The sequence below is a fragment of the Pleurodeles waltl genome, chromosome 10 (assembly GCF_031143425.1).
Source record: "Pleurodeles waltl isolate 20211129_DDA chromosome 10, aPleWal1.hap1.20221129, whole genome shotgun sequence".
NCBI lineage: Eukaryota > Metazoa > Chordata > Amphibia > Caudata > Salamandridae > Pleurodeles > Pleurodeles waltl.
In genome coordinates this window covers 28,889,070-28,916,643 of record NC_090449.1, presented here as the reverse complement: position 1 = coordinate 28,916,643, position 27,574 = coordinate 28,889,070, and the positions used below count along the sequence as shown (strand labels likewise).

General features: G+C 49.2%; 1 protein-coding gene across 2 annotated transcripts in view; it reads left to right on the top strand.

Annotated features, from left to right (window-relative positions):
- LOC138260967 (rho guanine nucleotide exchange factor 3-like) overlaps positions 1–27,574 on the top strand; it is a 197,999-nt gene that overhangs the window by 101,963 nt on the left and 68,462 nt on the right. For both annotated transcript variants that reach the window (XM_069209525.1, XM_069209526.1), the window contains 2 exons: positions 15,007–15,114; positions 16,021–16,179. In XM_069209525.1, coding sequence (XP_069065626.1) covers positions 15,007–15,114; positions 16,021–16,179 — 267 coding nt within the window. The remainder of the gene's footprint in view (positions 1–15,006; positions 15,115–16,020; positions 16,180–27,574) is intronic.

Sequence of the window (27,574 nt, the reverse complement as noted above, 5' to 3'; positions counted from 1 at the left end):
GTTTGTGGATTCATTCTTAAGCAGTTTGAGGACAACTACCTCTCGTTAGAATGAAGCTTGTGTCTTGAATAGAGAACCCCACTGTATACAAAGAGTGGCATCTGATCTAGATAAGCAGGAATACAAAGTCCATTCACCAAGACTCCCAGCTGCTTTATATACAAACTATATCATGGGAGCCGGATCAGACCCATGGAGCACACAGAATGGATCTTCATAGATCTGGAATTCCTCACCTTCACTTCAAAACAATCAGTCCGGCTCTCCAGTCAGCCCTGTAAGTGATTCTACCCTGCAAGGGCTAAGGGGGCTTCTGGGAGTCGTGGTGCGCCCGCTTTGAGATGTGTGAAAAAATACCCTGGGAAAATAAATGTTTGTCAAACAGAGCAGAAGGGAAGGAGACTAGCACGTGGCAAAGGCTTCATACCATTGATGGGATCTGTGTGAAGATCTTCTGTATCATATGTTAACCTGTTCCCATAACTCTGTCCTATAAATTATGTTGGTTACTTCACTTCTAAAGTCAATGGGTGCCAGTTCATACTTAGGGTTGCTAATGTCTTTTTATAAAGAAAACCAGCCACGTTTACAGTCCAGGCTTCTAGTGCCTGGCTACAACAGAGATTCGTTTTACTGTGCAGCAGGCCACGTTTATATAGAACATTGTCAAGTTGAGCTTCTTTCAAGAGTTTGTGCACAAACAGCAGGCTGATCTCCCAGTCGGTGTCATAAATGCATAGTGTCATGCAGAAAAACCCGGGGGTATGGGTGCGACAAACAATTGTGTGTAGTGTGTTCTTCGGAAGACTCATTGTGCAAGAGGTGGATTACCGTCCATTTCCTCTTTGAAGCTCTTATTCTCTGGTATCATCTCTTAGAACATTATTAATCGCTGAAGTCTGGAAAATTGATCACTTGCAAATATAATCAGGAGGCACGATGTTGGCAGCCTTTATTAGCTGGCCAGGGGCGTAGGAGACACAAAATTTCTGGGGGGGACAGGGACAACCCTGAGGTAGGCCCTCTGCACAAAGTTTGCACCCAGAAGGGTTGCCGTGGGGGAGGAGGGGGGGGGCGCGTTGGGGGGAGGCGGTTGCCTCCAGTCGAGTCCTGTGCAGCCATCAATTCCCGGTCTGCTGGGCCCCTGGCTGCCTATTAGGCAGCGACAAGTTCTGTGCTGCTGTTTGCCTGTGTGAAGTCCTAAGAGGCATGTACTGCCTGCTGGGCGCAGTGCTTCCTGTCGATTCCTGTGCTGCCTGCAATGCACTGTGCTGCCTGTTAGGAGCTTTCTTTCTAGTCAGGCTGTGTCAGTCTCTGGCCCCCCGCCTGCCTGTGAAGGTCAGTAAGGCCTATGATTGCTGCTAGGTCCTTGTCTGATTGTCAAGTGGCAGTCCCTGTGCTGCCGCCTTCCTGTGAACTGCTGTGCTGTCTAACAGGGCCGGCCTTAATGCTGGTGGCGCCCTGTGCGACATTGTTTGATGGCGCCCCCCCAGTGACCACCTCCGCCACGGATTCCCTCACTACAATCCATCACAACTCTCTCAGATGCATTTCATTCGTTTTATAGCACCACTCATACCGGGAAATATCCCTTACAAGGCAATCAATGCAATGCAATGCATTGACCACGCTGCCATTACCACAGATCTGGGGCTAGCATGGTGGGGTAGGTTTTAGGGAACAGGGTGGGGGTCATGTAGTATTTAGGACAGAGCGGAGTAGGTTTTAGGGTTCAGGGGGGCAGAGGCGTCAAGGTAGTTTTTAGGGCAGTTCAGGGTAGGTTTTAGGGTTCAGACTGGGGGCTGGGTAGTTTTAAGGACAGGGCAGGGTTACTTTTAGGGCTCATGGCAGGGGGATTAGGTCTCAGGGCAGGGGCAGTTATAAGTGCTTGGAGGGGTGGAGTATGGTATCAGGTGTAAGGGGGCAGGGCTAGGAGAATTTACCACGCATGTTCCTTTACCAAACATTCTTTTACAGCAATTTGTTGTAAAGGCATGAGTAGTAAAGACGCGGTCGTTGTTGAGACCGCAATGTTAAGGCATGCATGATATACGCATGTGTTGTTCCATCATTCAGCCCTCATACCAGTCTAGGGTGTCAAAGCACTTTACATCACACAGACAGTACGCAGAGACAATCATCATATATGTGTGAATCATTGTATATGAAATGTTACATAAGACAGAGGAGTACAAGGTGTAGGTGTCACAGGTCATCCATACTGGTAGCAGGTATAGTTTCAGAGTGCTTTATCTGGAGAAGCACAAACTCTGAATTAAAAACATAACACCATGGTTGGGGGCTCTCTTTAATATTAAGAATTGATTTGCGCTCAAATTAACTTGTTTTGCAACATTAAGTTAATCAAAAAGTGGGGGGAAATCATGACGCTCTAATCTATACCTTGATGTTTGCATGCAGCTCTTTGATGAGTTCATTGCTCACTGTTCTATATTAATTTATCATTTATAAATTGCAGGTGACAAAAAAGGAGCGGGCTCTCTGATGTAGGAAGCTGGCCTGGTGTGTGGTGAGTACCTATGGTATTATCACCTTATACCAGGTCCAGGTATCCCCTTATTAGTGAAGTGTAGACAGTGTCTGTAGCTGTGGATGAGCAGCCAAGACTTATTTACGACACATGCAAAGATCATGCAATACCACTGTAGTCCCACAACACTTACACATATGAAAGAAATGTGTGTTACGAAATTAAAGGTTCCTTATTACAGTACCACAAACACTAAAAAACTAGATAGGCAATACTCCAATAGGATGTAAATAGCACACTGTTATATGTACAGTAGCAATCAGAAATTGGCATAAAAAGCAATAGAAAACAGTGAAAAGCAATAGGCAACACTGAAGGCCTAGAGGGGACCAGACCATATACTTAAAAAGTGGAATGCGAAAGCCGGGTCCCCATGCAAGGAAGTGTAATCAGTAGAGGAGAGCTGCGGGAACTGGGAAACCCCAAATGTAAGTACCAGAATGCCCCCCAGCGACCATGAGAAAAGAGGTAAGTTACTGGTTTTTCCCCAACCCACCAAAAGGACTTCAGAGAAGGATATTGCAAAACGCAGGCAAGACTGCAAAAAAACTATAGGTGGATCCTGGAAGAGGAAGACCTGGGAAATAAGGGGACCAAATCCAGTTTACGTAGGAGTGTCAGGTTGTGACAGGAGCCACTACCCGCCCATCTGTGGATGCAGGAGTTGGTGGACGGGGGGAGAAGACGGTCAGCAATGCAGCACTGGAGCAGATGAAGAGTTCCTAGCTGATGCAGTCGATGTCCCACGCCGAATGAAGAATTGCAGTCAGTCTGTGGTGTGGAAAACCCACCAGCAAGCCTTGGCAAAGACAAATGCCGCAGTAGGTCAAAAGTGGAGCTGCCGGGGACCAGCAAGGCCCAGGGGGACTCAACCCATGGAGGGGAGTCCCAGGTGACCATCAGCAAGGCAGAGAGTCTGGAGAAGGAGAGGCAACCCCCACAGAAGACCTACAGGCAAGGGGCCCAGGAGCTGCAGAGAGGCCCACGCAGCACCCCTGGAGAGAGGTCCTACGTCGCAGGCGAAGCGCGTTGAGGGCTGTGCTTCACAGAGAAGGGGGCTGGGGCCACATGGAGCCTGAAGATCCCTTGGAGGAGAAAACAACAGGCCTTGGTAACTGCAAGAGACGCAGTGCATGGGGGTACTGTCCTGCATGGTAAGGCAAGGACCTACCGACTCCAAAGTTGGACAGCTGGTAGAGATGACCAAGGAGACCACTCCAGACTACCACCCCTGATTCAGGATCCACGCAGCTCAAGAGGAGAGGAGATCCACGCAGCCTGTCGTTGTTGCAGTTGGTGCCTGCGGATGCAGCTAAGTGACTCCTTCACTCCAAGGAATTTTCCTTCTTTCTTCTCCTGCAGAATGAAGACTTGCTGCCATCAGAGGAAGCACAGCCGGGCAAATGTTGCAGTTGCTAGAAGGAGCCAGAGAAACAATGTTGCAGGACGAAGTCGTTGCTGGAGCTGCAGATTGTAGGTTCCTGTGAAGTCCAGTTGCGGTTCCAGTGTCCAGAAGTCAAACTAAACGTTGCAGAGGAGTCCTGCTGGAATCTTGCACATTGAATCTGAGGACCCACCGAAGAGGGAAACCCTAAATAGCCCAGAAAGGGGGATTGGTCAACTAGCAGGGTGACCACCTAGGAGGGGGCTGTGACGTCACCTGCCTGACCTGGCCACTCAGATGCTCACAGAGGCCTCTGCCCACCTTGGGTTCTAGATGGCAGAATCAAGTGGCCACCTGGAGGAGCTCCAGGCACCACCCATGGGGTGGTGATGGACAGGGGAGTGGTTACGCCCATTTCCATTGTCCAGTTTGGCACCAGAGTAGAGGCTGAGGTCCCTGAACTGGTACAGACTGGTTTATGCAAGGAGGGCACCAAATATGCAATCCAGAGCATACCGGTAGCTTGGCGAGGCTACCCCTCCCAAGCCTTGTAACACCTATTTCCAAAGGGAGAGGGTGTTGCCTCCCTCTTCCAAAGGAAATCCTTTGTTCTGCCTTCCTGGGCATGAGCTGCTCAAGCAGCAGAAGGAGGGCAGAAATCTGTCTGAGGGGTGGCAGAAGCATGGGCTGCCCGGAAAAGCCTAGAAAGCTGATGGGAGCAATGCTGGGGATCCTCTAAGGAGCCCCCAAAGTGCATGGAATCATACAATCAATACTAACAATAGGATTGGCGTATGATTCTGACATGTTTGTTACCAAACATGCCCAGGTTTCGGAGTTGCCATTATGGAGCTGGTGGTGACCTATGTCCAGTACACACGTAAAATGGCTTCCCCGCGCTCACGAGGTACAGGAAAATGGAGCTGAGTTTGTGGGGGCACCTCTGCTCCTGCAGAGGTGCCCTCACACACAGGTACTTGCACCCTGCCCTCTGGGGCTAGGAGGGCCTGCCATAGGAGTGACTTACAGTGACTTGGTGCAGTGCCTGAAGTGAAAGGGTGCAAGCACCTTTTCACGCAGGCTACAATGACAGGCCTGCAGACACAGTTTACATGGGCTCCTATGGGTGGCATAATGCATGCTGCAGCCCATGGGGCACCCCTGATCTCCCAATGCCTTGGGTACCTGGGTACCATATACTAGGGAATTATAAGGGGCACCAGTACGCCAAATGTGGGGTGTGTGTGGTCCAAGCAACCAAATGTAATGGGAGAGAGCACTGGGGTCCTGGTTAGCAGGATCCCAGTGAACACAGTCAAAACATAATGACAACAGGCAAAAAGTGGGGTAACCATGCCAAAAAGAGGGTACTTTCCTGCATCGGACAAAAGCAGTAACTCACTGACCTATTCACATTATATACACTTTGTGATCTGCATGTAGACGTTCTTTGTAGCAGGCATAGTAACCCTGTACGTTATGATGAGTCAAAACTCCGACTAGACAAAACTTCAATCTCTCTCCAGGAACACCATTAATCACCGGAATTATCTTGAGATTTTTATTGTTGCCTGAAACTGTTGGTGGCAAGGAACACCAAGCAGGTGCTTTTAAAGTCACAATATACTTGCAAACACAGCACCCCCATCCTAAGTCAGCACCCAGTGCAGCAGCACCAGTTGCATCGCCCTAGAGCTGGCCCTGCTGCCTTACCTAGCCCTGTCCATCTCTCAGGCCATCTGGTTCTTCCTGGGACCCGTGCTGTGTGCTAGTCTCTCCGCTGTCTATCCAGCAGTGCCAGGCTCTGTTCCACCACAGCCTGTTAAGTCCTGTAAAGCCTGTGACCTGCTACAGTGCCGGCTTTGCATCCACAGGCCATTGGCAGGAAATGAGATTTACAGACAGCCCTTGCCCTTCAGAGCGGGCTTTCACAAATACCAGGAAGGCTGAGGGAGAGACCGGGGATAGAAATGTTGGGGGGGCAGGATGTCAACTTAGGGGACAATAATTAGCACTGGGGCAGGCAAGCTGGAGACAGAGGAGAGAAGAGAGAGAGGTGGCAGAAAGGGGGGCCCTAACATTCATTGGCGCACAGGGTGCCACTAGCGCGCTAAAGCCCGCCCTGCTCATATCTCTAGTAACTCAACAATACTGTTTTTAGAAAGGGAGATACTCTGCAACACAGCACTGTATTTAAAAAGAAAGGGAGTTACTTGGCAATACTTTATTTAATTACCCAAACCTCCTTATCTTCAGAAGTTTTGCTGCTGTCTTCAGGGTTCGATTTTCAAGGGAAGGGAAGGGAAGGGTAGGGCTCAGGAGGGACTGGATGCAGACAGCAATCAACAAAGGTCCTCTCGTCTCCCTTTGTTCTCAGAAGTGCAGACTGCAGGCGGCTGTGGGGCAAGGTGAGAAAGAATCCCTTGTGTGCTGCAGCACAACAAAGGAGAGGAGGGCAAGTGTCCTGGAGGCAGGTCACAGGTCAAGTGCAGGGCCATTATAGGTAGCGCTTTCATGCGCTAATGGCCCTGCGAAATACAGAAGAGAAGGGAAAATTATTCTGTCCCCTTGTCCCCCGTGTCCCCCCCACTCCAAAATCTGGGGGGGACATATCCCCCGCGTCCCCCACACTTCCTACGCCCATGTAGCTGGCGTCATATTGGAGGCCATTGATCCATGACTCAATATTCAGAGGGTCATTACTTACCGGCACAGTGTTCCGAAGGCCAGGGTCTTTGTCACATTAGCCTGAGACACATTATTTCTGGTCATTAGCGAGGACTTTTTCTTTGCCAGCTGACTGATGGGTAGAATTCCACCGCTCCGCTGTCAGAGGGCCATTACTCCATAGCACTGTATTAGTTATCTCTGGTGCTCTCTATTTTACCCCAATACATTACTCGACAAGTCTGATCTCCTAGAGCAAAAGTTCTACCTGGCACAGTATTCTCTTTGACCAGTGTGTACGCCTGATGGCAACACTGCGTGCTTCTTATACTGTATTTAGCGTGGTGTCGATGTGCTTCAAGGTACGAAATGTATAGGTGGGCGGCGGGGTGGAGCCTGACGAGGAAGAAGTAAACCGGAGGAATGGAATGGAATGGAGTGGACTGTCATGATTTGAGAAAGCCTCCTTGCAAGAGCTTGGGTTCCGGGTTACATGGAAGCCGAAGGGGAATTTACTCTTTGGTGGAAGCGAGTTCCGAAGGGGGGGGGCCCAGATCAGCGAAATTAAAACCTCTCAGGGGTTACTGCATGACATAAGTTTGGTTCAGTTCTTGGATTATGGCCACCACTGAGCTCTTCTGCACTGCAGGACCAAACTGTACATCAGGTATGAGGCAATGTGTCATCGCGCCATGGAATCAAGGGCAAGTCATGCTGCACACTGCAAGATTTTGATAAAGATATATTTATGTCAAATGGGTGCAAAACATGGGAAAATACGATGTTTTCTTGAGAAACAAAGCTGTACACATTGAACATATATGACGGAAAAAGTGATTCACCATCAAATTAACGATTTTGACTTGCATAGCAACTCAGTTCCATACTTTCTTCCGTTCTAAACTGGTTTGCTGATAGCAACCTCATATACGCCGTACACAAAGCGCAAACCGCGTCTTCACACTTCCTGTAGCAAAACCCATCCATTTACACGAGCCCAGGTTGTTTATTCTGCATTTACTACGTGTGACGCCTGGATTCACCGAAGAGCCCTATGGAACAAAATATACATTAAACACTTGTTGTGCCAGTGTCTCGGTAGGAATCACTAAGATTGAAGGCACCAGGCCTTAAATGGATGCAGAATATTACAGGGTTATCTAAATTCTGACTCTCTTAAAATAACTACTGCCTTGAGAACATAGCGATGTAATCATGAATTGGCATGAGCAGTGAGAATGACCGAATGAATCCTTCCTTCCAGGTTGCTTGAAATAGATGTAATTCTGCAGAGTGTTGGTTCCCTTCTGCATACTAAGCACTAGTACCCCACCCCATCAGGAGATGAGGTACTGCGGGAACATTTACACTAGGAGCCTCTTGCTCGTTCTCCACGCCTGCCGTATATGCCTCATGTAGTGCTCTTGGTAATTGTTGATTAGGTTGTGCTAGAAAAAGCTTTGTGTTCGCTTATGTAGGTTACACATCAGATGTTTATGGGAAATTTGCCAAGGAATCCCAGAATCCCCTGGCTCTCAGCATAGTTGACTGGGCAGTGAGTACCTTTTGATCCTGCTTGCAGGTGGGAGAGCCAAGGGTTGTGGAGGGCATATGGATGAGACAGGTGGAGGGAGGTGTTTGAGCTCCACAAAGCTGGGACAGGTATTTAGTAGAGCACAGCCAGGCAGGCTTGGTGTCTTTGAATGGACCGATATTGAAGATCAATGAGCAGCTTTATTTCAGATGCATCTGAGCTTTCTGGTAAGAAGAGGCGCAGCCGCCATGGGAGGTTTTTGAATAGTGCTAGTCTAGGAAGGACAATCATTGTGTGGCTTAGAATTTTAATGCAGGAAGTGGAGTATAGTTTACAGCAGGAGGATATGGATAGTTATGTGCCTTTTATGAGATCTTTGAGTGTTTTGCAGAGAGATCTGGATAACACAAAACTCAGAATATGTAGTGTTTTTATCCGGTGATGGTGGAAAGTGTAAATAAAGGCAGCAAGTTAATTTAGGAAGCTGGCTCTTTATGTGGTATACCAAAATGAGATATTCCATGCAAATAGTTCAGGGGTTGCCTTACTAGTGGACAGGGGCTTGCTCTAGAAATCCTAAGGTGCTCTGTTAGGGGGTAGTGTGGTTGACCAGCCTCAGGCTTAGCCGAGAGAAGTGTTAGACATTTACCATAGGCACACAGTCCGTACATTAGACACACGACTCAATAAGGAGGCCCACACCAATTTACAAAAATAACAAGTATCTTCATATATGTTTAGGCACCAGAAGCAGTACGATCAGATAATTACGTTTTGCAATAGAAATTATCACAGATTTGAAATGTTGCAATTTTCTGAGCTGCAATGATACCCTGTGGGAGAGAAAACATACACAGCAAACAGGTACTCCACAGCAGCTTACAGGACCTCTCCTCCGGACTTAAGGTGAGTACGGGTCAGGGTCCTAGGCTACACCAACAGGCCATCTTGGGCGGCATTGAGGCAGCCCAGTGCTGTAGTGCAGTTCAGTGTTTGGTGCCCTGTTTAAGTCAATGGAGATCGGTCCAGGCAAAAAGATGCTGCAAGTGAGGACTGGGGAATCAGTCTGGGTTAACCACCAAGTGTGCTCAGGTCTCATCAGCCTCTGGGACGTAGATACACCAGTGGTCCTCTCCTCCTTGGTCCGGGTGCAGTGGACCGTCAGGTTTCCGTCACCGGAGGTGGTCGCGGTTTAGGGAGGCCTGCACAGAGAGGTTGCAGGTGTTGGTGTGAAGGTCACACTAAGGGGAAACCCACGATGGACTTTGTCTTGGAGAGGCTGGGCACAATGCTGGCAACATGGCCCACTTCAACTTGGGCTAGGGGGCACGAATGTAGTGGTGCTGTATAGGGTTTTGGCGGTCTGGAGTCCTCTTCAGAGTTTCTAGTGTGCGTGCAGGGAGGCAGCTCTGCTACTCCACTGGAATTCCTTGTGCTGGGGTGAAGGCTGGCAGTCTTCCTTGGCTTTTGGAAGTTTCAGCAGCTGGAGGCCGAGGCTTCTTTCCTGCAGTTGTTGATGTCAGCTGGCAGGGTTGCCGCTGAGTCAGTCACTGATCTTCAGTTCTTGCCTTTTGCATCTCTGGGGTGTCCTTCTTCTCCAGGTCAGCAGGGATATGATTTCATGATGTAGGGAGCTCCCCTACATACTGATTTTAGTGGTATGTAGGGGAGTGTAGGGTAGTAGCCATTACCCCTAGGGTCACTAGGCCCCCTATATGGTCACTTCCGGTGGAAAGTGAACATAGTCCTGTCCCAGAGTTCCTAGTTCTGCATCACCAAGATGGCAGACTTTCAAAAGTTGTGTCCACATCAGGTAGCTCACCTTAAGGGTGGGACTGACCTGAGAGATGGGCATGTCTTTCTGACAACCAATTTTACCACCTGTCCAGGTGCCATTTGGGTCCTGGGGCAGGGGGTTTGGCATCCTCCCCTATGAGGGAAGCCAGACTGTATATCAAGGGTGGTGGACTTCTTTGAAGCCCCTTGCTTTGGAATGCAGATTTACCGGTCATCCTGTTGGGAGGGGTACACCTTTGCCACAGCAGGCTTTATTCCTGTTCCCCCTGAGAGCAAAGGCTCCCCCCCTTGTGTGGGGTGAGGGGCGGGGTCAGAATCCTATCTTGTGGTGGCAGGCTAGTTAGCACTAGTCAGCCAACAGATGGGTAAATGGTAGTTTTTTCAGGGGTCACCTCTAAGGTGCCCTCTGTGGGCATATATCAATAATTCCATCACTGGCATGAGTGAGAGTTTATTAATACGAGATGTTTGATACCAAACATCCCTATCTTCAGGTAAGCCATCATGTAGCTGGGGGGGGGGGACTCGAATTGACCAATGTTTAGCACATGTACTTAAAATGGCTTCCCTGTTCAATTACTATGTCTAAGAATGGACTAATACATAGCAGGGGCATATCTCCTCTTGCAAATATGTTCTTGCATGTAATATAATGCACCCTTCCTCACGGCTGTAAGGCCTGCTGTATTGATGACTTACATAGATTACATGCGTTGTTGGGGGACATGGCATACAAGCTGTGCGCCATTGTAGGAAGTTGGCTCTGTATGTGCTATTTCAAAGTAAGGAATAGCATGCACAGAGTCCAAGGGTTCCCCTTAGAGGTAAAATAGTGGTAAAAAGAGATAATACTAATGCTCTATTTTGTGGTAGTGTGGTCGAGCAGTAGGCTTATCCAAGGAGTAGTGTTAAGCATTTGTTGTACATACGCATAGACAATAAATGAGGTACACACACTCAGAGACAAATCCAGCCAATAGGTTTTGTATAGAAAAATATCTTTTCTTGGTTTATTTTAAGAACCACAGGTTCAAATTTAACATGTAATATCTTGTTTGAAAGGTATTGCAGGTAAGTACATTAGGAACTTTGAATCAATTCAATTGCATGTATACTTTTCAAGTTATTCACCAATAGCTATTTTAAAAGTGGACACAGTGCAATTTTCACAGTTCCTGGGGGAGGTAAGTTTTTGTTAGTTTTACCAGGTAAGTAAGACACTTACAGGGTTCAGTTCTTGGTCCAAGGTAGCCCACCGTTGGGGGTTCAGAGCAACCCCAAAGTTACCACACCAGCAGCTCAGGGCCGGTCAGGTGCAGAGTTCAAAGTGGTGCCCAAAACGCATAGGCTTCAATGGAGAGAAGGGGGTGCCCCGGTTCCAGTCTGCCAGCAGGTAAGTACCCGCGTCTTCGGAGGGCAGACCAGGGGGGTTTTGTAGGGCACCGGGGGGGACACAAGCCCACACAGAAATTTCACCCTCAGCGGCGCGGGGGCGGCCGGGTGCAGTGTTAGAACAAGCGTCGGGTTCGCAATGGAAGTCAATGAGAGATCAAGGGATCTCTTCAGTGCTGAAGGCAGGCAAGGGGGGGCTTCCTCGGGGAAACCTCCACTTGGGCAGGGGAGAGGGACTCCTGGGGGTCACTTCTGCATTGAAAGTCCGGTCCTTCAGGTCCTGGGGGCTGCGGGTGCAGGGTCTTTTCCAGGCGTCGGGACTTAGGTTTCAGAGAGTCGCTGTCAGGGGAAGCCTCGGGATTCCCTCTGCAGGCGGCGCTGTGGGGGCTCAGGGGGGACAGGTTTTGGTACTCACAGTCGTAGAGTAGTCCGGGGGCCCTCCCTGAGGTGTTGGTCCTCCACCAGCCGAGTCGGGGTCGCCGGGTGCAGTGTTGCAAGTCTCACGCTTCTTGCGGGGAGATTGCAGGGTTCTTTAAAGCTGCTTCTTTGGATAAAGTTGCAGTCTTTTTGGAGCAGGTCCGCTGTCCTCGGGAGTTTCTTGTCGTCGTCGAAGCAGGGCAGTCCTCAGAGGATTCAGAGGTCGCTGGTCCCTTTGGAAGGCGTCGCTGGAGCAGAGTTCTTTGGAAGGCAGGAGACAGGCCGGTGAGTTTCTGGAGCCAAGGCAGTTGTTGTCTTCTGGTCTTCCTCTGCAGGGGTTTTCAGCTAGGCAGTCCTTCTTCTTGTTGCAGGAATCTAATTTCTAGGTTCAGGGAGAGCCCTTAAATACTAAATTTAAGGGCGTGTTTAGGTCTGGGGGGTTAGTAGCCAATGGCTACTAGCCCTGAGGGTGAGTACACCCTCTTTGTGCCTCCTCCCAAGGGGAGGGGGTCACATCCCTAATCCTATTGGGGGAATCCTCCATCTGCAAGATGGAGGATTTCTAAAAGTCAGAGTCACCTCAGCTCAGGACACCTTAGGAGCTGTCCTGACTGGCCAGTGACTCCTCCTTGTTGCTTTCTTTGTTCCCTCCAGCCTTGCCGCCAAAAGTGGGGGCCGTGGCCGGAGGGGGCGGGCAACTCCACTAAGCTGGAGTGCCCTGCTGGGCTGTGACAAAGGGGTGAGCCTTTGAGGCTCACCGCCAGGTGTTACAGCTCCTGCCTGGGGGAGGTGTTAGCATCTCCACCCAGTGCAGGCTTTGTTACTGGCCTCAGAGTGACAAAGGCACTCTCCCCATGGGGCCAGCAACATGTCTCTAGTGTGGCAGGCTGCTGGAACCAGTCAGCCTACACAGATAGTCGGTTAAGTTTCAGGGGGCACCTCTAAGGTGCCCTCTGTGGTGTATTTTACAATAAAATGTACACTGGCATCAGTGTGCATTTATTGTGCTGAGAAGTTTGATACCAAACTTCCCAGTTTTCAGTGTAGCCATTATGGTGCTGTGGAGTTCGTGTAAAACAGACTCCCAGACCATATACTCTTATGGCTACCCTGCACTTACAATGTCTAAGGTTTTGCTTAGACACTGTAGGGGCACAGTGCTCATGCACTGGTACCCTCACCTATGGTATAGTGCACCCTGCCTTAGGGCTGTAAGGCCTGCTAGAGGGGTGTCTTACCTATACTGCATAGGCAGTGAGAGGCTGGCATGGCACCCTGAGGGGAGTGCCATGTCGACTTACTCATTTTGTTCTCACTAGCACACACAAGCTGGTAAGCAGTGTGTCTGTGCTGAGTGAGGGGTCTCTAGGGTGGCATAATACATGCTGCAGCCCTTAGAGACCTTCCCTGGCATCAGGGCCCTTGGTACCAGAGGTACCAGTTACAAGGGACTTATCTGGATGCCAGGGTGTGCCAATTGTGGAATCAAAAGTACAGGTTAGGGAAAGAACACTGGTGCTGGGGCCTGGTTAGCAGGCCTCAGCACACTTTCAATTCAAAACATAGCATCAGCAAAGGCAAAAAGTCAGGGGGTAACCATGCCAAGGAGGCATTTCCTTACAGCCATGTTCTTTTTTCACTTTAGCTGCACCAAGACACACATCCTGCCTTGGCAGTCTGCATGTGCTAAGTGAGGGGTCCCTGAGGGTGGCACAATACATGCTGCAGCCCTTTGGAACCCTCTTTGGTACCCATGCCCTAGGTACCATTTACCATGGAATTACAGGGGTGCCAAAGATATTTCCAATTGGGGAACAGTTGAACGGTTTTAGGGAAAGAGCTGGCACTGAGGAACTGGACAGCAGGAACCAGTGCACTTTGTCAAAATTGCATCAATTTCCAGGCAAAAAGTGGGGGTGACCATGTCAAAAATGGCCACTTTCCTACAGTTAGCTTGGAATGTAAAAGAAATGGAGCGATGGTATTGAGGTTTCCTCATCTTTGAGGTGCAGCTCTTTGTAGTGGTCGGCTTTGGGTGTGAGTGGGTGTCTTCGGATCTGTACAGGGAGCATTTGGCCACTTCACTGTCACAGAGAAGGGTGGAGATGCAGTAGTTGTTAGTGTAAATTTCCATACCGAGCGATGACATTTTATTAGGAGAGGGCAATTGCGTGCTTTGTATTGCAGGGTATAAAACGTCTTTTAGATTTTTTATGATTATGGCATGTATGCACAATATATAACTCCAGTAACTGTTGATGATGATGCAGACTCTCTGATGGTAGTTTTTGATGCTGAAGTAGTGATAAAGGGTTCTTCTTATATTATATTACACTGTAGTTTGGCACAGTGCTTTAGACAGGCACTACTACTGCTGTGGGTAAGAGCTTTTTCTGTTTTTATAGGGCATGTCACAAATTCTGTGTCAAACACATCTCTTTGATGCTGCATGGTCTAACGACTTTAGACATTGAAAAAACTTGAAGGTTTGGATACAGTCCCAACCAATTTACTTGAAATATGTTTGTGGAAATCTTTACCTTTTTAGCCTATTCAGTTAGATTGATTTGATTTGAAATGTTCCTTTTCTCACTATCCAGGTCAATTCTGAGGAGAATATTGTAGTATGATGCTCTCTTTGAGCTTGCTGAGTACCTAAAGAGCAGTAGGCATCTTACATGCTTTGGTGAAATAAGGGCTCTCATACGAGGTTTATAATGACCCCAGTGAGCTGCAGCCTCTCACCAGGATCACTTCATGGCCGCTGCTACTCTCCAATGAGGTGGCCAGGAATTGTGGATAAAAGCCAAGTGAGATTCTTGCTCTTTGATCAAGTCAAATAGTCCTAAAATCTTTGAGTGATCGCTCATGCTTAAAATGTACTTTCAGTGTTGGATAGAGGGAAGCAGTTACTTGTTTGAGGGACAGTATAGGTAGTGGAGCTCTTTCAATAGGGTCACATTCTGTTCTGGATGCACTATTTCCAAATAGGCACTTAATTTCTTACTGGGCACATAACGTACTTGGGACATAATTTCTGTTGGGCATATTATTTTTTGGTAGGGACCTAAGTAACGTGCACACTGTTTCGGTGGAAGGCGGCCCTACCATAAACAGATCTTTGTTTTTGTTGTTGCAGCCCCCTCTGATGGTATATATCTCTGTTGCTATCCTTTACCCTCCTGTTCTCCCGAGCTGTGGCTTACGCTCCACCATTTTATTGTCTTTGCATAATTTACCTTCTGTTTGTGTCTGCTCTTTAAGGAGCCATGCAACAAGCGGGTCAAGCCGGTTTCCAAAATGAAGGTCCCAGTCTGCAATGACCCTCCAGCCAAAGTGACTCCTCTGAAGCGGCTGAGCCAGTCCATCCAGGTACGTGTCCTACCTGAGATCAAATGTGCCAGAATTAACCAAGAACTAATATTGAGGTGTGTTAGGGCAGTAGTTGGGAGATAGAAGCACCTCTGTAGTTTGAGCGAGGTGGTGTGGAACTGGAGGAGTCACTGGAGTGTATGAGGGCAGTGAAGAGGAACTAGGGCACCAGTTGAGTGTAGGAGGCCATGGGGGGGTGGGGGAGACAGGAACCACAGACCCACCACTGAAGTGTATAAGGGCAGTAGTGGGGAACTAGAGGCATCTTTGGAGTGTATGAGGACAGTGGAATAGAGCTATAGAGGCACCTCTGGAGTGTATAAGGGCAGGGTTGTGGAACTAGGGTCCTCACTGGAGTGTGTGATGCAGTGGATGGGAACTAGGGTCACCAGTGGAGTGTGTGAGGGCAGTGAAGGGGACATAGAGGTACATCTGGAGTGTATGAGGGCAGTGGATGGGAACTAGAGGCACATCTGGAGCGTGAGGGCAGTGAAGGGGAACTAGTGGCACTACTGGAGTGTGTGAGGACAATGGAGGGGAACTAGGGGCACAACTAGAATACATGGGGGCAGTGGTGTAGGGCTAGATGCACAACTGGAGTGTGAGGGCAGTGGTGCAGAGCTAGAGAGGCACCACTGGAGGGTATAAGGGCAGTGGTGCAGAGCTAGAGAGGCACCCCTGGAGTGTGTGAGGTCAGTGGTGTGCCCAAGGGGCCACGTAAGCTGCAGTTAAAGACCTGGCATGGAGGTGTGTATGAGAACAGTGATGTGTCGTGAGGTGCCAATGAAGTGTATGAAGCCAGTGATGTGGGAATGAGCGAGACTCCACTACATTATGCAAGACAGTGATAGTGAATGAGCGATCTCTAAGGTGCCTAACCTGGTCCACAATCCTCCACTTTCTCAGAGGTCCATCAGCTTCAAGACTGACAGCCGCTTGTTCAGCTTTGCTCCTCGCCCACGGAACTCCTCCGGGAACTCGAAGAGACGGAACAGCAAGCTCTGGTGTGAGACCTTCGACCATGTCAGCGAGGAGCTTTCCGCCAAGGAGATCAAACGCCAGGAGGTGAGAATGAGGCGTGCGACTGCTGGGGCTGTGAATGAGCCTCAACTACGTCTAGTGTCGTATTAGCATTTTTCACATCCAGGCTAAATTCTTTGCCAGAAACTCCTCTCTGACATCTGACCCTATATCCCTACAGCCAAGATGGATCATATTTATTGGAGGCCTTCTCCGTTCTGCCCCTGAAGTAGTGTCCATCCACTTGGCTTTTCTGTCTTGGCTGTGCATAGATGGAGCTATCGGAGGCATGCTGAATATGCTAGATGCTGGCCTCTTATGCCAACCATCTGTGAAAGGAGCTGCGTATCCTGCAGGGGTTGCAGAGTGATTTCAAGTAGCGCTAACCCCATCGTCCTCCCTTGTTGCTTAGCTCTTTCATCTTTAGTGTAGCACGAGGCGAGGAGTTGAGAAACCGGGCCTAATGCAGTCTACCCATAATTAGTGTAGTAGTAGACTCCAGGCAGATTACTGGATCCTTCTACCATAGCAGCTATTTCTGTCCCTTTAGTGGGGTCTCAAGTGGTGCACGTCCATTTTTAACATAGCCCACAGCACTCTTGGTCCCCTGCCTTTCCCTTTTACTTTTCTATCTTAGCCATACAGCTGATACCTATTCCGTCAGCCTCCCTCCTTGTGCTTTAGGTAGATATGTGTCATTGCCTCCCTTATTGGTTCCTGCTAGTTTGCCTCTTCTTTACACACAATCCCACCTTTCACCTCTGCTCTTGCATTTAGATTGTACTTGTAGCCCTTCCCCTCCACACATGAAGCCCCACTATTTGGCTCTCCATCATTCATGTCCCAAGGTCTTCTTCTCCTTAGCCCATCTTATTCTTATATTTGGCAGGATCTCTCACATTGTTTCTTTTTCACCCATAACAACAGAATTTTGCCTAGCTCCCCAAACCTCCTAGGCCACCTTACTGGCTCTTTTTGTGTCCCTTCAGAACCCTTTTAGCTCTTCAAGCGCTGAGGGATGCCCCTTTTTACCCTGGACCCTCTCCTTCAGCCTCAGCCCCTGTGTCTTCCTCAGCTCATGTACTTCCAGGAATCCTCATTGTGGTCCCATTCTCCACCAAATACTTAAGTTCCCTGCTTGGACATCTTTCCCAACTCCCTCTTGTTACCCCTCCCCAATGACTTCTGAGTATTTCTCAGCTGTCCCATTCCACTCCACTCATGTGTGTTACCACTCTGTTATGATGCCTCCTCTCTGGCTGCTTCCCATCATGCCTGCTTATTCCTTCTACCGTCATCATTTACCAGGCCCTCCTGCCTGTTTCCTCAGCCTATGATACCCTGCTCATTTAGCCTTACTCCTGTACCCGGGCTATATCCTTTCCTCCCCCAGGCCTCCCATGCACTAGACCAGTGGATCCCAACCTTTTGACTTCTGTGGACCCCCACTTTACTCCAGTATTGGAACTTTCATAGATTCACATGCTTGAATCATTCCCTGTCGTCGAGATGGGAGCCCCCGGTACAATTACACAAGTAGTGTTGAAATATATTAACACAAGGGCCCTAGGCCTCTTCAATTTAATAGTCTATCATATTCATTTTAAGAAAAAAGGACCAATCAGACGACACCACCCTCTAGAATCCTCCCGAGAGAAGCTCCAGCACCTCAGGTTTTCTACTGCACGTCGTGCTAGGGAGTCTCCTCAGAGCTCTGCTCTCTCTTCACACCTTTGGATTAGCTTGAAGCTATTTTTTCTCTGCTAAAACTTGTTTTGACTCATAGGGGTTAACACCTACAACATGTCTGACCAGGAGAAGAAGGGTTTATTCAGAAATAGCAAAACCTGTGGTAAGAAAAGACTACATTCTGAAGACCCTCATCAGGATTGTATATACTGCCTCTATCCAGACCTCTCTGCCAAGGACTGTAAGGGTTGTTGTACTTTTTCCTCCAAGACTCTTAAGGATAGAGAAAGCATATTATTGTTTTGGCTGCAGAAACTGAAGTACAGAGATAATCCAGTCTCTGATTCTGATAGTGATGACTCTTCAAAATCCAAAAAGTCATCAAAAAGGGCGAGGTCAGACACAAGATCTCCTTCCCAACAATCAAGAAAAGCCCACAAAAAGACTGCTTCAGTGTTTTACAAGGGCCGCAGCCCCTCTACCTCACCTCATAAATCTTCCAGGAAAGGGGAGAGAGGTCATGCCAGCAGTTCTGAAAGGAATAAGAAGTTCTCCTCTGTGCCTTTCAAAAGGCCCTCATCTACGTCTGCAGCTAAGAATGTACTGTCGGCGACGGACTCATCGTCGATGAGACTGTCGGTGAGTGCTTTTCCACCGTTGACGACGACTTCCACTGTCGACGACAGTTGTGACGATGACATCGTCGACGACGAGTGCCAAACCGTCGACGAAGATCTACACCTCATCATCGTCAACGGCGGTAACAACGGTATCTTATTTACCATCTTCGACGGCCTCGTCAACGGTAGACTCTTTGGTAAGGCTGTTGACGATCAAGATCTCCATGCGTTCGTCGTCAACGACTCCACCGTCGACGAAGGCTATATCTGCGCCGTTGACAAGGGGAAAAACTACATAAAAACAAGAAAGACTTACCCCAAAGCACACCTCACCTTGTAAGGTGACCCCTCTCATACCAGTTCACTTGTTAGAGGGGGATGAAGAGTCAGACGACAAGGGCCCGTTCGGAACAGCCCATAGCCCTTCTCAATTGAACGTCAAATATCAGGAAGAAGACGAATATGATGAAACGTATGACCCTCAGTGCTATGGAGGAGATCAACAATATCAGGAAGGGGCATACATTCCAACCTTGTTGCTATCTGACCTCCGTGCTATGCTGGCTGATTACAGTAGGCGTTTTCCTCCTCAAGGGGAGCAACCTCCTCCATCGCCCGTCTCCGGGGTTACTACTCCACGTCAGAGACCGACCTCTTTGCCACTAACAAATTTAGCCACGCCGAATATGACTTTACCTCAGGACACAGACATGTGGGAAGGGGATCAGGAAGAATGGGAGCTCCTTGACACTCATTCCGAGTGGGATTAATACATCATTACGGCTCCTCCTTCTCCTTCCCAATCAAAGGTGGATTCCCCTCCAGGCGACATCGGGGATTTCATAATCTTCTGGAAAGAGCAGCTAAGCATTTGGCTTTACCAATGCCGTCAAAGCAAACAGATTGCTTCCTATGTGATTTTAAAGAGCCGTTCGAGAAATCTGTACATTCTATTCCACTGGTCAGCTACTTATGGGAAGAAGTGATAAAAGTGATGCACAGCCCCGCTGCTGTCACAGCAGTACTGCCCCTTCTAGACAAGAAATACAAGGCACTAGAGGATGCCCCAGCATGTCTAACTGGTCATCCTCATCCGGACTCAGTGGTGGCCCAGGCGGCACAGAGGAAGTCCAAGAATCAGTCTGCTCCGATTTCTGCACCTCCAGACAGACCGGGTAGACGGTTAGACAATATTGGACAGCGGTTCTCGTCGATGGCTAGCCTAGTGATAAGAGCTGCTAACTCCCTAGCGGTATTAGCCAGGTATGACAGCTATGGGCAGACATCACCCCGCATATTGACCAGTTGCTGGAAGATGGAAGATCAGAGGCAAGGAAGACGTTGCAGGAAGGTCAGCACACGTCAGCAGAACTCATAGACTGTGCAATGGACATAGCCACAACTGCATTTCGCCAGCTCGCCGGTGCGGCTGTACTTAGGAGACAAGACTGGCTAAAGGCTACATCATTCCGGCCTGAGGTACAAAATATAATTTTAGACCAATCTTTCAATGGCCAAGCATTATTTGGTAAACATATTGATGAGGCTTTACAATCTATCAAATCCAACACAGATACTCCATGATAGTTAGCGACTCTCCAGTTCCGGAAGCCTTCCTTTCGAGCTAGAGGACGTGGACTGCCTTCATATAGAAGAGGCTATCGGCAAAATAGACACTCAACCTATCCTTCCTCCTCTCAGCAGTTCCGTCAATACTACCCACAAAGACAACCACCACAAGCAGCTTATGGTAGATCTGGCACCAGGGGACGCTCAATTCGCCCTGCTAAGGACTCTGCTCGTAGAGCCTGATACATCCAGGGCTCCGGCTACATCCAACCGTCCTCCTCTGGTTTTAGGGGGAAAGATATCCCTGTTTCTCAAGCAATGGCAAGTCATCACATCAGACAAGTGGGTCCTCTAATTAGTGAAACAGGGCCACACTCTGGAGTTTATCCAACTACCTCCCTCCAATCCTCCTCGCAGGGTCCCACCAAGGTATCCAGAACAGCTCAAGAGGAAGATCACCAAGATGCTCCTCAAAGGAGTTATAGAGAAAGTACCTCTGCCACAGCGAGGAAGGGGCTTTTATTCCAGGTTCTTTTTCATTTGCAAGAAGTGGAGGGACTGGAGGCCGATCCTCGACCTAAGAGAACTAAACGTCTGCTTTAAAAAGCAGTTGTTCCGCATGATAAGCCTACAGGATGTCCTCCTGCGACTGAACAAGGGAGATTTCATGTCTACACTAGAACTAAAAGACACATATTTCCACATTCCCATCCACCCAACCCACAGACAGTGCCTGAGATTCATGGTAGCCGGAAGCCATTTTCAATTTCGTGTCCTTCCTTTTGGCCTAAAGTCAGTTCCCAGGATATCTACCAAATGCCGAGTGCCAATCGCAGCTTTCCCCAGGAGGAGAAAACACCAGATATTCCCATATCTCGACGATTGGCTGATAAAAGCAAACACCTACGCAGGAGCGCGCAGGTCAACAAGGATGTGCGTTTCCTTACTCAACAGTTTAGGCTTCCCATCAACTGGGAGAAGTCCAAACCTCTACCATCACGCAGTATTACCTTTTCTGATGGATACAACTACCTGTGGATTCCTCACCTTATGAATTCGATCCCTGCGCCAGAATCCGACGGAAAGTCTTCTTCCTAGCTGTCTACGTCGACGAGGACGTCCTAATGGCACAGCTCCACGTGGCTCCGTCTGACGTCAGTGTGCCAATAAGAGGTCCCCGTCGGCGTACTAACGTCAGTTTTTCCTTTTTCCGTGCATTCGACTTCAACGGTTTTCTTCCTGGCCCGTTGGTTACTGTAGCGATCTTGTGAAGTTACAATGTCGCCTCCAAAGAAGTCCGGTTTTAAGCTGTGTAGGGAATGCGGGGGTCGGATGTCAGTGACCGACCCCCATTCGGATTGTATTTGGTGCTTGAGCTCTGAGCATGATGTGGAAGGCTGTTCTTCGTGCCAGCGCATGAATCCGAAAGCTCTGAAGGAGCGAGAAGCGAAGCTCTTCTGGGCCAAGGCAAAGAAGAAGGAACACAAGAAGGTTTCTTCCCATGCTTCTCCCAAAAAACATAAGAAGCGGCGTCATCATGACTCTCGGCGCCGTCATGACTCTCTGCGCGGTTCGGAGCGGAGCCGATCGAGGAGTCGGTCGAGGTCTTGTTCGTCACGGCGCCAGAAGACGTGGGAGATGAGTCCTACGGTCACGCCTCAGCCGGAGAGTCCGAGGTTGTCACCGGCGCCTTCAGTCTATGAGGTCACTCAAGATAGTCCTCGTTTCTCACCGGCGCCGAGGGATCCTGATGTTCCCCAGACATCTACACAGCAGTACCCAGCGTTCCAGACTCCAGGGACGGATCCGGCCGCATTTTTGAATGCGATGTATGCTGTGTGTCAAGCCATGGCCCCTGCTGGTGCACCGGCGGGTCCCACGGGGCCATTGGCATTCAATTTGGGCTCGCCGGCGTCGTACAGGGCTGCTCCTTTCATGCCCTTCTGCCCTTCAGAGCCTGGTGGTCCGGCGCCGGGGGTTTCCCGTGGCAGGAGTCCTTCGCCTGGGACTGTGGATCCGTCGGCTTCTCGTCCGACTCCTTCTCCGCGCCATCCGGTGTCTTTGGTGGCCTCATCCAGACCGGCTCCATCTCCTTCTGCGCATTCGAGGAGGTAATCGGCTGACTTCGGGTCTGCGCCGACGCCAGTTGAATCCGGGGGTCTTCCGGAACCAACTCAAGGTTTGAGGTCATCGGCGTCGATGGAGTCCTTGTCGACGCCGGCTCTGGAGACCCATTTAAGATCTCGGAGGAAGGCGCTGAGGCTTTTGGAGGAAGAGGAGTACAGAAGGCTTGAGGAAGGTGAGATAGAGCCTTCTGATGATTTTCAAGGACTTACCACTGCAAGTGGCTTGGATACTTCCCCGGAGTGGGACATTGCTTCTCCGGGGGAGTTTACTGAGGAGGCCTCCTCTTTCCATGCTGTGGTGAGGAAGGCGGCTGACTATCTAGATTTGCCTTTGTCCTCGGCAGAAGTCAAGACTAACTTGCTCACGGAGGTTCTTCATCCTTCTTCCTCCAGTGCTGACCCCTTGTTGCCTTTTAATGAGGCGTTGACTGAGCCTATTATGGACCTGTGGAGAAAGCCAGTGACATCTCCTGCGGTGAACAGGGCAGTGGCGAGAAGGCATAGGAGTGCCCCAGGTGATCCATCATTCATATCTCGTCACCCGACTCTGGAGAGTTTGGTGGTTCAGGCATCATGTTCTGCGAAATCTGCCCCTGGTACATTCCCTGGTGTTCCAACAGACAGAGAATCCAAGAGGATGGAGCAATCCTCGAAGAAAATTTTTCTCTTCTTGTAGCATGGCCCTGAAAGCTACCAATTCCACTTTTGTGCTAGGCAGATACATTCATGCCCTGATGGACTCTGCGAAGGAGATGGCAAAAGATCTGCCACAGGAAGTGCGAAAATCTTTTGGGGCCCTTTTCTTGGACGCGCAAGCGGCTGCACAGCAGATTATTCAATCTGGCCTGTATACTACGGATTCTATAGCCAGGGCCAAGGGAACATCGGTGGCTACGAGAAGGCATGCCTGGCTAAGGACTTCGGGTTTCTCGACAGATGTACAGTCCACGTTAATGGACCTTCCATTTGATGGGGGAAAAGCTGTTTGGGGACAAGGCAGATTCTGCCCTTGAACGGTTTAAGGACTGTCAGGCTACAGCGAAGTCCCTGGGTTTGCAGACCCCTTCTGCTACTATGTACAGGCCTTTTCGTAGGTTTCGAGGGTTTGCTAGAGGCTCTGCCTTTCGTAGGTCTCAATCGTATGCCCAACCACCTGCCAACCCGCCCTATCGTGCCTTCAGGGGGCGAGGTAGGGGCAGGGCTAGAGGTCCAGCCCAGCTGCTCTCTTCTTCTTCATTCTCCTCGGGTGGACAGCAGCAGAAGCAGCCCTAGTTTTCCACACTTTATAAGTCACACTTTTCCTGTAGGAGGAAGATTGAGTCTTTTTCTGCAGCAATGGAGGTCAATTACAACAGACTTGTGGGTGCTAGGAATTGTGGAAAAGGGCTATGCTCTCCCCTTTCAGGAGTTTCCTCCTCCCTTCCCTCCCCGTCCCTCCTTTTGTTCAGAAGAACATCTTCTGTTGTTGCAACAGGAGGTTGTAGTCATGTTGGCAAAGGGCGCTATAGAGTTGGTACCGTTGCAGGAAAGGGGTCAGGGGTGTTATTCAAGGTATTTCCTGATTCCCAAGGTGGACGGTCGTCTAAGACCGATCCTAGACTTAAGGATTTTGAATTTGTTCCTCAAGCAGGAAAAATTCAAAATGCTGACCCTAGCGCAGGTGCTATTGGCGTTGAACGAAGGAGACTGGATGTGTCTGTCGATTTGCAGGACGCGTACTTTCATGTTCCCATAGTCCAGTCGCACAGGAAGTATCTCCGTTTTGTGGTCGGATCTCAGCATTACCAGTTCGCGATCCTCCCGTTTGGTCTTACTTCAGCACCCCGGGTCTTCACAAAGGTGATGGCAGTTGTTGCAGCACATCTCAGAAAGAGGGAGGTAGCGGTTTTTCCCTACCTGGACGATTGGTTGATCAAAGCCAAGTCTCCAGAGATTGTGTTGTCTCATCTGCGAATGACAACGCAGTTGTTGTTCGATCTGGGTTTTTCAGTGAACGTACCTAAATCTCACCTGGAGCCCTCTCAACGCCTCCTGTTCATAGGGGCAGTATTGGACACGACGAGGTTTCGGGCCTACCCCCCGCCTCAGCGGGTGCGGGACATTCAGGCACTGATTCCTTTGTTTCAAAGAGGAGCAGCAGTTCTAGTCCTCAAAGGCTTACGCCTGCAAGGTCTGTTTGCTTCTTGCATTCTTTTGGTCACTCATGCTCGCTGGCATATGAGGGCTCTTCAGTGGTGTCTCCGCAGACAGTGGTTCCAGCACAAAGGGGATCTCAGAGATTCAATAAAGATCTCCAGGGACGCTGTAGCGGATCTTCATTGGTGGTCAGTGGACGGAAACCTTTCCCAAGGGAAACCGTTTTCACTACCACCTCCGGTGGCCACAGTGATATCGGATGCTTCCACTCTAGGGTGGGGAGCTCATCTGGGGGACCTGGAGATCAAGGGTCGTTGGTCTCCAGTGGAACAGATGTTGCATATCAATCTGTTGGAATTGCGGGCTGTACGTTTGGCGCTCAAGGCCTTCCTCCCTTCCCTTCGCGGTCCGTCAGTTCAGATCCTGACGGACAACACTACCGCGATGTGGTATATAAACAAGCAAGGAGGAGTGGGGTCGTATCTTCTTTGCCGAGAAGCCCTACGACTCTGGTCCTGGGCTCAGGACCATCAGATTTGCTTGATAGCAAATCATTTGGCCGGAGTGTTGAATGTACGTGCGGACGTTCTCAGTCGTCACTTCTCATTAGATCACGAGTGGCGTCTCCATCCGGATGTAGTTCTCCACATCTTTGAGATGTGGGGTACTCCTCAGGTGGATTTATTTGCCACTCGGGAGAACGCGCATTGCCCGTTATTCGGCAGCCTCCAGTATCCGATGCAAGGGGCATTGGGGGATGCGTTTCAGATGTCCTGGAACGGCCAGTTGCTTTACGTGTTTCCCCCCCATACCCTTGATTCCTCGGGTTTTGAGGAAGGTTCGTCAAGACCGGGCCCAAATCATATTGGTGGCACCGGACTGGCCGAGAAGGGTATGGTATACAGACCTACTTCAACTCTCTCAGTGCCCTCCGCTCCGTCTCCCGCTCAGGGCAGATCTCCTCTCTCAATCGCAGGGGCAGGTTCTACACCCCCACCTCCAGAGCCTGCACCTTCATGCCTGGAGATTGAACGGGGCAACCTGAGTTCTTTTTCTCTCCCACCGGATGTAGTGGATGTTATACTATCGTCCAGGCGACACTCCACTAAGTCTATTTATGCCAGAAGGTGGGCACAATTTGTGTTGTGGTGTGGAGAGAACCAAAAAGATCCTTTAAAGGCCCATCTTTCAGATGTACTTTTGTTTGTTCTCAGTTTGGCGAAGAAAGGCTGTGCTATAGCTACAGTTAAGGGTTATTTGGCAGCTCTGTCGGCGTTTCTTTGCCTTCCGGATCAACCATCTTTATTCAAGTCTCCCATTGTACATAGGTTCCTTAAGGGTTTGGTGAATAGCTTTCCTCCTACTCCTTTTCACATGCCTCAGTGGGACTTTAATCTTGTTTTAACATTTTTAATGGGTTCGCCTTTCGAGCCCATGCATTCATGTCCATTGAGATATTTAGCCTTCAAGACTGTTTTCTTGATCGCGATTACTTCTGCTAAAAGGATTGGTGAGCTTCAGGCGCTCTCCGTTAAGCCTCCTTTCACTGTGTTTTTCCCTGATAAAGTGGTTCTAAAAACCAGGGCTGCATTTCTTCCGAAAGTTGTCACCCCTTTTCATTTAGGGCAGAATATCACTCTTCCTGCTTTTTACCCTCCTCCCCACCCGTCTAAAGAAGAAGAGAGACTCCATAGGTTGGATCCTAGGAGGGCCCTGAGTTTTTATCGCGAAAGAACTAGAGACTTTCGTTTGAATGAGCAACTGTTTGTTGGGTATGCTGGTCAACAAAAAGGCAGAGCTGTACAGAAAAGGACACTCTCCAGGTGGGTCATCTTGTGTATCAAGATCTGTTACTCTTTGGCAAAAAAAGGTCCCTCCTGAAGGTATCGGGGCCCACTCTACGAGAGCTAAATCTGCATCCTCTGCTCTGGCGAGGGGAGTTCCATTGGTAGACCTATGTAAAGCGGCAACTTGGGCGTCCCTCCATACTTTCGTAAAACATTACTGTTTAGACTCCGACATGAGGACGGTCATTTTGCTCGCTTGGTATTGCAGGATTTCTTAGTGTAATCAGGCGGGCACCCACCACCGACTGCGGTACTGCTTGGGACTCTATTCATAAGGTGAGGAATCCACAGGTAGTTGTATCCATCAGAAGAACAAGTTACTTACCTTCGGTAACGCTTTTTCTGGTGGATACACTGACTACCTGTGGATTCCTCACGGTGCCTCCCGCCTCCCCGTTGCCTGCCTGGTTACACTTTTATCTTGCAGTATTTAGCCTTATATTTATTTAAATGAAAGCGTATGTGTGTGTGTGTGTATATATGTAAATGTGTGTGTGTGTATATATATATATATATATATATATATATATATGTATATATGTATATATATAGTGATATTTCTCTATTTATTTTGTATATTTATATTTATGTATTCCCGCTCTCACTAAGAATGGATTAATTAAAGGATCAAGGTTTTTGTGTGTGTATATCTTTCTATATTATTTATCAATTTTCATGGTCGGTTTACTCCTATTTGCTTTAAAGGCACGAAAAAAGTGAGGTGAAACTGACGTTAGTACGCCGACGGGGACCTCTTATTGGCACGCTGACGTCAGACGGAGCCACGTGGAGCCGTGCCATTATGACGTCCTCGTCGACGTAGACAGCTAGGAAGAAGACTTTCCGTCGGATGCTGGCGCAGGGATCGAATTCATAAGGTGAGGAATCCACAGGTAGTCAGTGTATCCACCAGAAAAAGCGTTACCGAAGGTAAGTAACTTGTTCTTTAGGGGCAAACCTGGACACTCAATCCACCATGGCATGTCCCACAGTAGAGAGACAACAGAAGTTACTGACTCTAGCGAAGTCCATACAGAGAAGAAACTCTGTTTCAGTTCGCCTTTTCAAATCCTTGTTGGGCATGATGTTATCATGCATACCTCTGGTTCCTCTCTGCAGACTAAAAATGCGACCGCTACAGGAGCAACTCAACCTTCAATGGCTCCGGATTTCGGGAAGTTTCGAAGATCGGATAAGTATAACCACAGCACTGGTCAAAGCTCTGGCATGGTGGTCTTAAAGCAACATCTGTTTGTCGGCCTTTGCATTCTACATCGTCTGGCTCCGTGGACTATCACTACAGACGCCTCTCTGGAGGGCTGGGGAGCCGTTTTACAAGATCTGCAAGTAAGTGGCAAGTGGCCGCTAGAGTTGAGGGCGATGCACATCAATCTGCTAGAGCTCAGAGCAGTTTATCTCGCTTTGCAGGCTTTTCTTCCGAAGATAGCGGGAT